This window comes from Salmo salar, chromosome 02 (genome assembly GCF_965601325.2).
Source record: "Salmo salar chromosome 02, fSalSal1, whole genome shotgun sequence".
NCBI lineage: Eukaryota > Metazoa > Chordata > Actinopteri > Salmoniformes > Salmonidae > Salmo > Salmo salar.
This window is the reverse complement of record NC_138292.1, coordinates 54,765,317-54,779,893: the sequence shown is the minus strand read 5'-3', so window position 1 is coordinate 54,779,893 and position 14,577 is coordinate 54,765,317. Positions and strand designations below refer to the sequence as shown.

The following is a 14,577-nucleotide window of genomic DNA, read 5'->3' as shown; positions in this document are numbered from 1 at the left end:
GTTTGAAAGCTAAAAGAAGCTTTGAGTGGACACATTGCACCCTTCTACTTATAATTTAGTGAAAATTGCTACTACAGAAACTGTGATAATGATGTAAAAAACCTCTTTAGTACATTTGTTACCCACCCTCTCACCATCTGCTACTATAATGTAGCCTACATGTTGATATTGAGTAATTGGGTCATGAAAAGGTCAAAGGGGTAACAATTACTAGTGATTGCTGTTAACTGCGGTGCATCTCTGAACATCAATGCTATTGAACATCAATGCTATTCATTTGGAATTAAGCTAACAGCACAGAAGGCAATTGAGTTTGGTTAGGCCTGTGAGAGCCAGGGATATAGAGATATGTACTGAACGAAAGTATAAATGCAACATGCAACAATTTTAACAATTTTACTGAGTTACAGTTCATAAGGAAGTCAGTCAATTGAAATAAATTCATTAGGCCCTAATCTATGGATTTCACATGACTGGGCAGGGGCGCAGCCATGGGTGGGCCTGTGAGGGCATAGGCCCATCAACTTGGGAGCCAGGCCCACCCACCGGGGAGCCTGACCCAGCCATTCAGAATTCATTTTTCCCAACAAAAGGGATTTATTACAGACAGAAATACTCCTCAGTTTCATCAGCTCTCCGGGTGGCTGGTCTCAGACGATCCCGCAGGTGAAGAAGCCGGATGTGGAGGTCCAGGTCTGGCGTGGTTACACATGGTCTGTGGTTGTGAGGCCGTTTGGACGTACTGCCAGATTCTCTAAAATGACGGAGGTGGCTTATGGTAGAGCAATTAACATTACATTCTCTGGCAACAGCTCTGGTGGACATTCCTGCAATCAGCATGCCATTTGCACACTTCCTTAACTTGAGACATCTTTGGTGTTGTGTGACAAAACTGCATGTTTTAGAATGGCCTTTTACCGTCCCCTATGTAAAGATCATGCAGTTTAATCAGTTTCTTGATATGCCAGACATGTCAGGTTGATGGATTATCTTGGCAAAGGAGAAATGCTCACTAACAAGGATGTAAAGAAATATGAACACCACATTTTAGAGAAGTAAGCTTTTTGAAGGTATGGAACATTTTTGGGATCTTTTTATTTCAGCTCATGTAACATGGGACCGACACTTTACATGTTCCATTTATATTTTTGTTCAGTGTACTATAGTTTGGAGAGATGGAAAGAGATACAAAAGATATAGCTACAATTCTGAGAGATCTATAGGCACAGACAGCAATCTGTAGCCAAGCTAAAAGACAGAGCCTTCAGAGACTATCTATTATTCAAGCAGCCAATACACTCAGCTCCACCACCACTATTATCCCCCAGTGTCTGAACTCAGCTCGGTTTCTAATGTGGTGCTCGTGTAGCCATACACTGGGTGTACTCAATGAGGCTGTGAGAATGCAGTGCCGTGCCGTTGTGTGTGTGTGTGTGTGTGTGTTTGTGTGTGCCTGCGAGACAGTGAGGAGGTAGTGGTACAGTACTTTGGCTGCCGTAGGCTGTACAAGCCATCTGGAGAGATGATTAGCCAGACATAGTTTTTTTCCCCCCTCTGCTCTTAGTGGTGTCTGTTCTATGTCTTGCAAGACTTCAGGCTAATTTAGATCTGCTCAAGCTATGATACAGGAAAACCCATCAAGTTGTCTCACTCTTCTTCTCTCTCTCTCTGCAGTTTGCTGTTTCGTGGTCCACAAGAGGTGCCATGAGTTTGTCACGTTCTCTTGCCCCGGTGCGGATAAGGGTCCCGACACAGACGTAAGTAGCCGTAGCCCACCCTCTACCCCTCATCTTCTCACCGCCTCTCCACTCTTAGGGTCTCTAAGCTTCTGTTAATGTACCCCTCCCAAAACGCACACCTAGCGAAAGGGGGCACCGCCAAGGCACATCTCTTCTAAGTCTACATCCCAAATGGCACCCTATTACCATATAGTGTATAGCTATATGTATAGGGTGCATTTTGGGACGCAGGCTAAGTATATGGTTACTGTCAAAGTGACAGCCTTGCAGGACGGACCATACGTCCTTGTCTCGTTCACCGGGGCTGACCATTAAGGAAGAAGAATGAGTCTGCTCCTTGTTTGACAGGAGATCATTGTATGTGGAGGCCCAAAGCTGTAGTATCATACATCACCTTGCTCTGTGTATTGGGAGGCCAGTCAGGCTAGTTTTTTTGGCTTGAAGTTGTAGGAATTTCATTTCGGCGGAGTTCTTTGGTTTGGTATCATAAAGAAGTTGGCTCTGTACTCTACTTTCAAACACCTGACAAGAAGTTTCCATTTAAAATGGTGCGTTTTGAAACGGAAAACAAAAATGACCCTCCCCGTTTCGGTGTGTTATTTCCTCAATTTGATGCCTAATGAACGCAACCGTTCACTTTAAATTCAGTGACTTTGGACACGTCTGCTTTAATCTCTCACTCTGGTGGGGGGTCGGATAATGAACACTGTGTCCAGGACAGGGCTCTCTGGATGAATCATACCAGCTGATGGCCAGCTTACCTCGTTTCACCTCAATATAACTAATTTCATCTTCCGAAGGGTCACTTTGTCCCAGTCATTATGTCACTCGAGGACACTTCCAGGTCCACTCCAAAGCACTCAGATGTGTACACTCGTTTACTCCCTGTTAAGAGCTGGGACATGGGGGAGATCCCCCATGATTAAGACTTTTGATTGACCCCAGTAGTCTAAATAAATGACAACCCACACCAGTGTCATACTTGGGGGTGATGAAATCCCGCTATGCCCTCAGACGAACCATCAAACAAGCATAGCGTCAATACAGGATTAAGATTGTAGTAGGATTCACCGGCTCTGAAGCTCGTTGGATGTGGCAGGGCTTGAAAACTATTAGATTACAAAGGGAAACCCAGATGCGAGCTGCTCAGTGACGCAAGCCTACTAGACAAGCTAAATACCCTTTTATGCTTGCTTCGAGGCAAGCAACACTGAAGCATGCATGAGAGCATCAGCTGTTCTGGATGACTGTGTGATAATGCTCTCGGTAGCCGATGTGAACTAAACCTTAAAACAGGTCAACGATCACAAAGCCGCTGGTCCAGACTGATTACCAGGACATGTACTCCAAGCATGCGCAGACCAACTGTCATGTGTCTTCACTGACATTTTCAAACTCTCCCTAACCGAGTCTGTAATGCCTACATGTTTCAAGCAGGCAACCATAGTACCTGTGCCCAAGAAAGCGAAGGTAACCTGCCTAAATGATTACCGCACCGTGAGACTCACATTGGTAGCCATGAAGTGCTTTGAAAGGCTGGTCATGGCTCACATCAACAGCATCCTCCCGGACACCCTAGACCCACTCCAATTCGCATACCGCCCCAACAGATCCACAGGTGATGCAATCGCAATCGCACTCCACACTGCCCTTTCTCACCTCGACAAAAGGAACACCTATGTGAGAATGCTGTTCATAGACTACAGCTCAGCGTAAAACACCATAATGCCCATGAAGCTCCTCACCAAGCTAAGGACTCCGGGACTAAATACTTCCCGCTGTAACTGGATCCTGGACTTTCTGACGGGTCGCCCCCAGGTGGTAAGAGTAGGCAACAACACATCTGCCACATTGATCCTTAACACTGGGGCCCCTCAGGGGTGTGTACTTAGTCCCCTCCTGTGTTCCCTGTTCACCCGCGACTGCATGGCCAAACATGACTCCAACACCATCATTAAGTTTGCTGACGACACAACAGTGGTAGGCCACCGACAACGATGAGACGGCCTATAGGAAGGAGGTCAGAGAGCTGGCAGTGTGGTGCCAGGACAACAACCTCTCCCAATGTGAGCAAGACAAAGGAGCTGATCGTGGACTACAGGAAAAGGCGGGCCGAACACGCCCCCATGAACATCGATGGGGCTGTAGTGGAGCGGGTCAAGAGTTTCAAGTTCCTCGGTGTCCACATCACCAACGAACTATCATGGTCCAAACATACCAAGACAGTCGTGAAGAGGGCATGACAAAACCTTGGCATGGGTCCCCAGATCCTCAAAAGGTTCTACAGCCTTACCATCGAGAGCATCTTGACCAGTTGCATCACAACTGCTCGGCATCTGACCTCAAGACGCTACAGAGGGTAGTGCGTACGGCCCAGTACATCACTGGGGCCAAGCTTCCTGCCATCCAGGTCCTAAACAATAGGTGGTGTCAGAGGAAAGCCCATAAAATTGTCAGAGACTCCAGTCACCCAAGTTATAGATTGTTTTCTCTGCTACCACACGGCAAGTGGTACCAGAGCGGAGGTCTAAAAGGTTCCTCAACAGCTTCTACCCCCAAGCCATAAGACTGCTGAACAGTTAATAAAATCGCCACCGGACAATTTACATTGACCCCCCCCCCCCTTTTGTACACTGCTGTTACTCGCTGTTTATTATCTGTGCATAGTCACTTCCCCCCCACCTACATGTACAAATTACCTCTAACCTGTACCCCCGCACACTGACTCGGTACCGGTGCCCCCTATATATAGCCTCATTATTGTTATTCTTATTGTGTTACTTTTTATTATACATTTTTATTTTCGTCTACTTGGTAAATATTTTCTTAACTCTTCTTGAACTGCAATGTTGGGTTAAGGGCTTGTAAGTAAGCATTTCACGGTAAAGTCTACACTTGTTGTATTCGGCGCATGTGACAAATAAAGTTTGATTTAATCACATAAAAAATCTGACATTAACTTTCAGCATCTGTGTTTTAAATCTCTCCTGAATAAATCTTACTTGGATCTCCACTTAGATTCCATAGCAGTGGATGAAGAGTGACTCTGGGAGTGTGTCCTCCTAGCACGTGATGTGTGAAGGTACACTAGCCTGGGATAGCAGCACAGCTCTGACTGTGTGCGTCCCAAAACACATCCTATTCCCTATATAGTGCGCTAGGTTTGACCAGAGCCCTGGTCCAAAGTAGTGCACTATATAGGGAATAGGATGCCACTTGGGACTCAACTTCTTTCTCCCCCTCATGGCGTTCTCTGCGTGGCCCCACATCTGGAGATGTGTCATTCAAGCTCCTTAACCATCCGCTGCCTTTTTAATATAGCGGCCCGGGGATGACACACAAGCTCTAAAGAAAATAGTACGTGCTAAGGCGCATGTGTCAAACTCATTCCGCGGAGGGCTGAGTGTCTGCGGGTTTTCCCTCCTCCCTTGTACTTGATTGATGAATTAAGGTCACTAATTAGTAAGGAACTCCCCTGACTTGGTTGTCCAGGTCTTAATTAAAAGGCCAAAACAAAAACCAGCAGACACTAGGCCAGCGTCTTCCAAACTCGGTCCTCGGGAACCCAAGGGTGCGTGTTTTGGGTTTTGCCCTGACATGCTGACCACACCGGTTGCGTCGCACGCCAACGAGCGTCTGCATTGCCAGGCGCTAAAATAGAAGTTGATTCTATTTGTGACACAGAACACACTGCAAGTCCTGCTATGCTGAGGTCAGTTGTGGTAATGCACCTTATTATGAAAGTTAGTTGCCAATCGCCATATAAAGTCCAAAGAAGAAAAAGAAGCCTGGAAGGAGGAGAGATGACTAGAAACAATTCGGTTGACTGTTATGTGTGGATTAATTGTCGGAGTAGAGGACCTTGTGCATTTCAGGTAAAATAACTCAATGTTGATATCCCAGGACAAATTAGCTAGCAACAGCAAGCTAGCTAGCTAAATAGGACAAATTAGCTAGCAACTGCAATCTTGCTAGATAAATTGCCATAAATGTTTAATGCTTTTTGACCTGTCCCCAAATTAATATAATTGCTATAGAGTTTGTTTTGATATTTCAACCTGTGTCGTGATCACGTTTGGTGTGGAGGGACAAAATCAATTTGGGCACGATGGCGGACGCACGCGTCCGGTTTGGGCACGATGTAACACAGCTGATTCAAATGATCAAAGCTTGATGATTAGTTGTTTAATTGAATCAGCTGTGGAGTGCTAGGGCAAAAAACTAAACAAGCACCCCTTGGGGTCCCGAGGACCAAGTTTGGGAATACCCTTCACTAGGCCTTCCATGGAATGAGTTTGACACCCCTGTGCTAAGTGGTTGTCTTTGCTAGTGGGGCTTAGAGGGGTTATAATGATAAGTGCAGCAGGTAACTCCCCATTTTGTCAGCATTGCAAATATATGTTCATGTCAATTATGGTAATCCAACTTTAGGGATTTATTAGGGCAGAAGTTGTCATTAGGCACAGATCTAGGACCAGCTTACCAACCCCCAAACTTAAACTTGTGAAGAACATAGTGACTTTAGATCTAGGGCAACTGCCTCCTATCAGATATGTTATTAGCAAATGTGTCATCTGTGGCCACATTTCTCAGCACACAGTGACAGATTGTTGAGTTACATAATGTAAGAAAAGCACTGTTCCTACTGAGATGTGTCTGGTTCAAGGGCTTACAGAATGCATCCAAACAAAAAGTGTGCGTTTTATTGAGTCTGCTAATGTAGCCAAAATGACCGCCGCGAGCCAACGTTAGCCTCGCGAAATACCCACATCTTAATAATTTAGCCCATTTCACATGGGATACGCGTCCCAAATGGCAACCTATTGCCCATATAGTGTACTACTTTTGAACAGGATCCATTAGTGCACTATATAAGGAATAGGGTGCCATTTGGGACGCAGAGAGGATGTACAATGCAGGGGGATATTGGTGGTTGTAATACAGGATATTTGCTCACCACAAGGAGCTATTGCAATGTGAATTGCCCAGCCGGGATAGATTCACTGCACATGTTAGCTCTGTGCAGTTTCCCCTAGCAACCTAATTTCTAGGTGGGCAATCCAAAATAAAGGGTGAATACTAGGAGCAAAAACCATAGGTCTGTCCTAAATGGGACCATATTGCCTATATTGTGCACTACTTTCCATAGGGCTCTGGTCAGAAGTAGTGCACTAAACAAGGAATAGGGTTCCATTTGGGACCCTAACCCTGACTCTGTCTGACTTGGGGCACTTCAGCAATATGGAAAAGCGAACATACTGAAGAATAGGTTCCTAAAGCAAAGTGTACTGTAAAGGTCTAATGAAAAACTATTGCGCTCACGTCAAGCAATCTCCAAATACCACCCTTTCCACTTGAGCTATAGGTCCATGTTTTCCCGGAGTCACGATGCGGATAAATTAGCTAGATTAGTGCAATTAACCACTTCAAAATGGTTTCATTTGGCCACTCTGCTCTTTGTTGCCAACAGAGGCTTGGCTAGTATGTGTAGTGTTTTGCAGAACAAGCTCGATTAATAATTAGGGCTGGGAATTGCCAGGAACCTCACAATACGATATCACGATACTTATTTGGCGATATGTATTGCAATTCTCACGATTCTATATATATTGCGATTCGAGGCTGTGATTTTATTCGATGTTCCAAACATATTGCTCACCATATGTCTGCTGCAGAGAGACAAGAGAGAGCCATGAATAAAATAGTTTTGATCAGTCATGGAAATAAAAGTGCTAAAAACAGATTTGTTCCCTATTTAAAAAGATGGAGAACAATCTATGAAGGAAAAATGTTGGTGAAGGTACAGCCAACTAGCACGAAAATAACATTGCGATATTGTCAAAGCGATACGATATATCGTCAGAAATAATATCCCGATATGTAACTGTATCAATTTTTTTCTCCATCACTATTAATAATACATGGATTTCCTGGTCTAGATTCCCTTGTCTGCTCTGGTTTGAGCAGAACTTGACCTGAGGGTGACATGGTTCTCTGTGCTCAGAGACAGTGGGGGAAATAAGAGTCATTAACTTCCAGCCTGTACTCTCAGCCTTAAAGAGACTCAGGCTGTGTTCCTAATGACACCCTATTCCTTACATAGTGTACTACTTGGGGTAATACATAGGCTGTGTTTACTCAGGCAGACCAATTCTGATCTTTTTTTCACTAATTGGTATTTTCACCGATCAGATGTGAAACTATCTGATGTGATTGGTTGAAAGAAAAAATTCTGAATTGGGCTGCCTGTGTAAACGCAGCCATCGACTCTTGGTCTAAAAACAGTGCACTATATAGGGAATAGGTTGTCATTTGTGATGCAGCCTTAGCCTGAGAGAGCCAGTGGCTGAGTCATGAAGGCCCCTTCCTGCCTCCCTCCCCAGTCTATGAACCCAGGAGTCTGAGTAGGCCCTGCCTCATGCCAGACGGTAAATGTAACCTGCTAGCCGCCCATGTGTCTATGATGTAATCATGCCCGTCTCTGGCATACTCCAACCCCCCTCGCCCCCCTTTTCACCCCTCGCCCCCTACGGAGTCGAATACCAGCGTGTGCTCTCAGTAGCACATGCCCCTGCGCTTCCATGCCAGACCACAGGAGGTTGGTAGCAACTTAATTGGGGAAGACAGGTTTGTGGTAATGGCTGGAGCGGAATGAGATGGAATGGTATCAAATACAACAAACCCATGGTTTCCATATGTTTGATGCCATTCCATTTGCTCCGTTCCAGCAATTGTGAGCCGTCCTCCCCTCAGCAGCCTCCACTCTGTGTCAGATGTTCCAAAGAGAACGTGGCTCACACAGATTTCTGGAAATTCAAAGTGACATTTTTGTGCTGAGCACGCTCTTTATCTCGTTTTTTTTGTGTTGAAATGTACAGCGGAGCAGAGGGTGCTGCTGTCCCTTCTTCTTTAGCCAAATGAAAACCCATGACCTCTCTCCTCCCTTTCTCTCTTCCGTGCTCTCTTTCTCTCTCTCTCCTCTCTCATCTTTCTCCTCTCTCATCTTTCTCATCTTTCTCATCTTTCTCCTCTCTCTCATCTTTCTCCTCTCTCTCATCTTTCTCCTCTCTCTCATCTTTCTCTTTCTTTCTCTCTCGCGTGCGTGCGCACACACACACACACACACACACACACAGGCACTGTCTCCCACTCTTTCTTTCTTTCTTTCTTTCTTTCTCTCTCTCTCTCTCTCGCTCTCTCGCTCTTTCTCTCGCTCTTTCTCTCGCTCGCTCGCTCTCAGCACAGTCATTGGAGCCTGAGTTTCTCCTGATAACTGTCACATAGAATTACATTCATGAATGAGACCCAGGCTAACTAGACTACAGCAGCCCCATTAATTCAGTGTGGCTGAGGAAGTTTGTGGGGGGGGGTCAACAGGCTTAGTACATGCAATGTTGTTAATGAGGTTGCTTTAATGAGCCTCTTGTTTGAATCATTTATAATAAGTACAAATATATATTTTTTTATAATAGCTGCTTCCCAAATGGCACCATATTCCCTGTATAGTGCACTGCTTTTGACCAGGGGCTCTGTTCAAAAGTAGTGCACTATATAGGGAATATGGTGCCATTTTGGACACCGCCAATGCCTCAATGCACAGGATGCGAGGCTGAATGCCTCTTTGTCCCTCCCACACAAATGAATGGTGTCGGATCATTGAGTCTGTATGGCTAATGAGGTTGGCCATACCACACAGAGCTAATTATTATGATCCACTGTCATGCAGGCTACTTGATCAAACAGCACTAAATGAAAGCGAGACATTGAATGAACATGAGATATTACTCATTACTACCACCTACTGATGTGAGAAGAGTGATGCCATCTGTGGTGAGAATATAATATCAGTCATCATAGTTGTCGTATACATGTGCATATATGGAGTAATCTGGTTATCAATTCATGCATGTACAATGTTGGTAAAATATTACTTGTGAATGTGATTACTTTCAAAACAATGTTATTGAGCTAATGCTTATTTTCTTCCTATAGGAATAAAGCAGTGTTCCCTTTCAGCGTTTCATCAATGATTAATTCAGCAGCAATGGCAGAGTTATCTATGAAAACAATATGGGACAGTTTTATGTGTTTGTCACACATTTGTGGGGCCTTAACTATGTTTGTATAAGACCAAGTATAAATAACTTCAGTGGCAGTCAAGATTTAACCTAATGTCAGTCATCATCGTTGTCATATATGCATATAGGGGAAACACTGCTTTTGATGCAGGAGAGATCCCTTATTTCCTTGAGGAGTTTCATTCCAAAACGTTATATATTTATTTTCAGAAATGTTGGTAAACTAGCTTTTATTGCCTGTTCAACTCTGAGCGGTTGTTTTGGGCCCTGCACAGAGCCCGGGATGTTTTTAAAAATCTGAAATTGAAGGCCTTGTGTTTTTGGAAATCACTTGATGGTTTCAGAGAGATGAATAATGGTTTGTTGCAAAATGCTAAACTCAGGAAAAAAAAAAGAAACGTCCTCTCACTGTCAACTGCGTTTATTTTCAGCAAACCTAACATGTGTAAATATTTGTATGAACATAACAAGATTCAACAACTGAGACATAAACTGAACAAGTTCCACGGACATGTGACTAACAGAATTTTAATGTGTCCCTGAATAAGGGGGGGGGGCAAAATCAAAAGTAACAATGCAGCTGGTGGCCACACCAGATACTGACTAAGTACTGCAGTGCATCTCCTCTTCATGGACTGCACCAGATTTGCCAGTTCTTACTGTGAGATGTTACCCCACTCTTGCACCAAGGCACCTGCAAATTCCCGGACATTTCTGGGGGGAATGGCCCTAGCCCTCACCCTCCGATCCAACAGGTCCCAGACGTGCTCAATGGGATTGAGATCCAGGCTCTTCACTCGCCATGGCAGAACACTGACATTCCTGTCTTGCAGGAAATCACGCACAGAACGAGCAGTATGGCTGGTGGCATTGTCATGCTGGAGGGTCATGTCAGGATGAGCCTGCAGGAAGGGTACCACATGAGGGAGGAGGATGTCTTCCCTGTAACGCACAGCGTTGAGATTGCCTGCAATGACAACAAGCTCAGTCCGATGATGCTGTGACACACCGCCCCAGACCATGACGGACCCTCCACCTCCAAATCGATCCCGCTCCAGAGTACAGGCCTCGGTGTAATGCTCATTCCTTTGACGATAAACGCTAATCCAACCATCACCCCTGGTGAGACAAAACCGCGATTTGTCAGTGAAGAGCACTTTTTGCCAGTCCTGTCTGGTCCAGCGACGGTGGGTTTGTGCCCATAGGCGATGTTGTTGCCGGTAATGTCTGGTGAGGACCTGCCTTAAAACAGGCCAACAAGCCCTCAGTCCAGCCTCTCTCAGCCTATTGCGGACAGTCTGAGCACTGATGGAGGGATTGTGCGTTCCTGGTGTAATTCAGGCAGTTATTACCATCCTGTACCTGTCCCGCAGGTGTGATGTTCGGATGTACCGATCCTGTGCAGGTGTTGTTACACGTGGTCTGCAGGACAGGAAGGACGATCAGCTGTCCATCCCGTCTCCCTGTAGCGCTTTCTTAGTCGTCTCACAGTACAGACATTGCAATTTATTGCCCTGGCCACATCTGCAGTCCTCATGCACGTTCACACAGATGAGCAGGGACCCTGGGCATCTTTTTTTGTGTTTTTCAGAGTCAGTAGAAAGGCCTCTTAAGTGTCTTAAGTTTTCATAACTGTGACCTTAATTGCCTACCGTCTGTAAGAAAGTTAGTGTCTTAATTAACAACCGTTCCACACATGCATGTTCATTAATTGTTCATGGTTCATTTGTATTTTTTTATTTAACTAGGCAAGTCTGTTAAGAACAAATTCTTATTTTCAATGACAGCCTAGGAACAGTGGGTTATAACTGCCTTGTTCAGGGGCAGAACGACAATGTTTTTACCTTGTCAGCTCAGGGATTCGACCTTGCACCCTTTCGGTTACTAGTCCAACGCTCTAACCACTAGGCTACCTGCCGCCCCATAAATAAACATGGGAAACAGTGTTTAAACCCTTTACAACGAAGATCTGTGAAGATATTTGGATTTTTACGAATTATCTTTGAAAGACAGGGTCCTGAAAAAGGGACGTTACTTTTTTTGCTGAGTTTATAAATCTGCCTCACTCTCAGAGAAATAAGTAGTACTGCTAGGTTTTACAGTCAAATGTAACAAATAACTACATTTTCATAAAGAAATGTACACATTCTACATTTGTGACATCTATATTTCTATACAGTAATATGAGATATGTATGTAAAAGATTTACATTTTGAAACTTTAGTCATTTAGTATATGCTCTTATCCAGAGCGACTTAGTAAATGCATTCATCTTAAGATTGCTAAGTGAGACAAACGCATATCACAGTCAAATATACAGGATACGAATATTCTGTTCCCGAACAAAAAAAATACTGTATATAGTGTTTTGTAAAGAAGCTGTACACATAAGCAGATGTGGATATAGGTTTTTCAAAATAAACTCTTCATATGTTGTTGAATGTGTGGCTCAGTTGGTAGAGTGTGGCACTTGCAACGTCAGGGTTGTGGGTTCGATTCCCATGGGGGACCAGTACAGAAAATGTATAAAGTCACTACTGGAAGTCGCTTTGGATAAGAGCGTCTGCTAAATGACTAAAATGTTAAATGTAAATATCTCCATTGTATATGAATACACTCATGGCTGTTTAGTCATACATTTTCCTTTACTTCGTGAGAGTGAAATATGAAGTCATAAAAGCACAACTCATTCCTACTTGAACAGTTTTATTGGAACAAGAATGAATCATGCAAAGCCTGTAGCAGAAGTATGAAATGAATCTTCTATATTGTGATGTACTGTGTATATATATGCATATTATTTGCATTAAGCATATTGTGCCCCTCAACCTGCCAGAAGTTGTTCTTCAGTCACTGGTCCTAGAGACCCACAGAGCGTTTGAGCAGGGCAGGCTTTTATTCCAGCCCAGCACTAACACACTCCGTCACCTAATCACAGAGCCCTTGAATAGTCGAATCGGGTGCATTGGCACCCGGGCCAGCACAAAAACCTGCACACCCTGTGGTTCTGTAGGACCAGGACCGAAGAACTGTGGGTTCCAACGGCTTTTGTTGGTAGAGCATGGAGCTTGCAACGCCAGCATAGAGGGCTCAACACCCGGCACCACCCATACATTAAACAAAAATGCACGCTTGACTGTAAGTCGCTTTGGATATAAGTGTCTGCTAAATACTACATTATTACAAGTAAGAAGACGTGTATGGTGAAGAGATGAGAAGAGGGTAGGTAGGGTGTTCCCATGCCCCCTTTAAGCCAGGGGACAAGGGGTAAAAACAACTGTGTTTATTATGTCTAGTAAATGTTTATTATGAACTTTGACCCTGCATCCAAGGATGCCTGGAAACTATCTCCCAACTATTCGCAAGGGATAATTAGCATTCATTACAAATAATGAACCAGACCTAGTGAACATGTTGTCGTCTACTTAAATAGTTAGAATGTTTTTTTCTTCGCCTGGGGAAAGGGCCACTTCAGGAAGTGCCTGTTGGTGAGTCTGGCAGCACATGTTTTAGTACGCAGTGAGCTGCAGTATGTTACCCTGGTGAAGTACATGTCCCGTAGCAATCAGGCCCAGTACCTCATCATACGACTGTGATTGAAGATGATAAAGACCTATAACACTGTATTGATAAGGGCATAAAGCGTTTACCATCGTCCAAAACATGTACACGTATGCACTGCGGTGTTCTAGACTTTATTTGGGGACCGTTGGCTTTCATACTTTTCAAAGTCTCAGCGCAGCACATTCAAATGAGTAGAGGACGTGTACCGGCGACGTGTTGGTTAGGAATTGTGGGGAGGTGCGCGTTCGAGCTGTGCGTCCCCCGTAGCGATGTCACAATGGGACCCCGGACTATCACGTCCTAGCATCTGTGGATTATGAATTATGCGTAAGGCTCACAGTCTAACCTACAGCTCAGTCCCAGTGAGCAAAACTGGTTGAAAGGACGTCATTACAACCTGTTTACAACCACAACTTGTAATCTACAACCAGTTGTCCACTGGGTATAACCTACAGCCCAGTGTTTTGACTCATAACTCATTGATTCCAAACAGTGATGAACTGGAGAGCTTGTTTTTAGACATGGCTGCTGAACTCATGTAAGCTTTGACATAGGCCAGTAGACCAACACGTTGGGGACTGTACCAAAACTGTGGATCTTATTTTAACAAGCAAGCTATGTGCCAAGATCTCAAATCCCATTTCATAAAGTACAATATTCCTCTTAAATATGGGAATGGTCCACCCCTTTCCTAGTCCACCACTCACAGCCAAATGAGCCTTCAAATAATGAAATAAAACACACACAAGCCAATTGTGCTGACTGACCCGTTTTAACTCTAGCTTTAGATGGATAGAGCATGGCTGACTGGTCCAGTTTGTCAATGTGTGGAGACGGTGTGTGTCTGTGTGTTTGTGCTTGATGTGTGTATTTGCATATGCACGTGTGCATGTCTGATAGATAGACGTGTGAATGATTTGGGTTTTTTATCTCCTTAATCCTTGATACAGTCATTAGTCAAACAGTGATATCTATCTCCATCTCCCTAATCCCTGATACAGTCATTAGTCAGACAGTGATATCTATCTCCATCTCCCTAATCCCTGATACAGTCATTAGTCAGTGATATCTATCTCCATCTCCCTAATCCTTGATACAGTCATTAGTCAGACAGTGATATCTATTGACTATAGTACTGGAGGTAGAGCTATACAGTGCATTGGGAAAGTATTCAGACCCCTTGACTTTTCCACATT

General features: G+C 44.3%; 1 protein-coding gene across 1 annotated transcript in view; it reads left to right on the top strand.

The window, feature by feature from the left end:
* kpca (kinase C alpha type) overlaps positions 1-14,577 on the top strand; it is a 143,361-nt gene that overhangs the window by 75,123 nt on the left and 53,661 nt on the right. Inside the window, 1 exon segment of the mRNA NM_001141522.1 lies at positions 1,675-1,757. Coding sequence (NP_001134994.1) covers positions 1,675-1,757 — 83 coding nt within the window.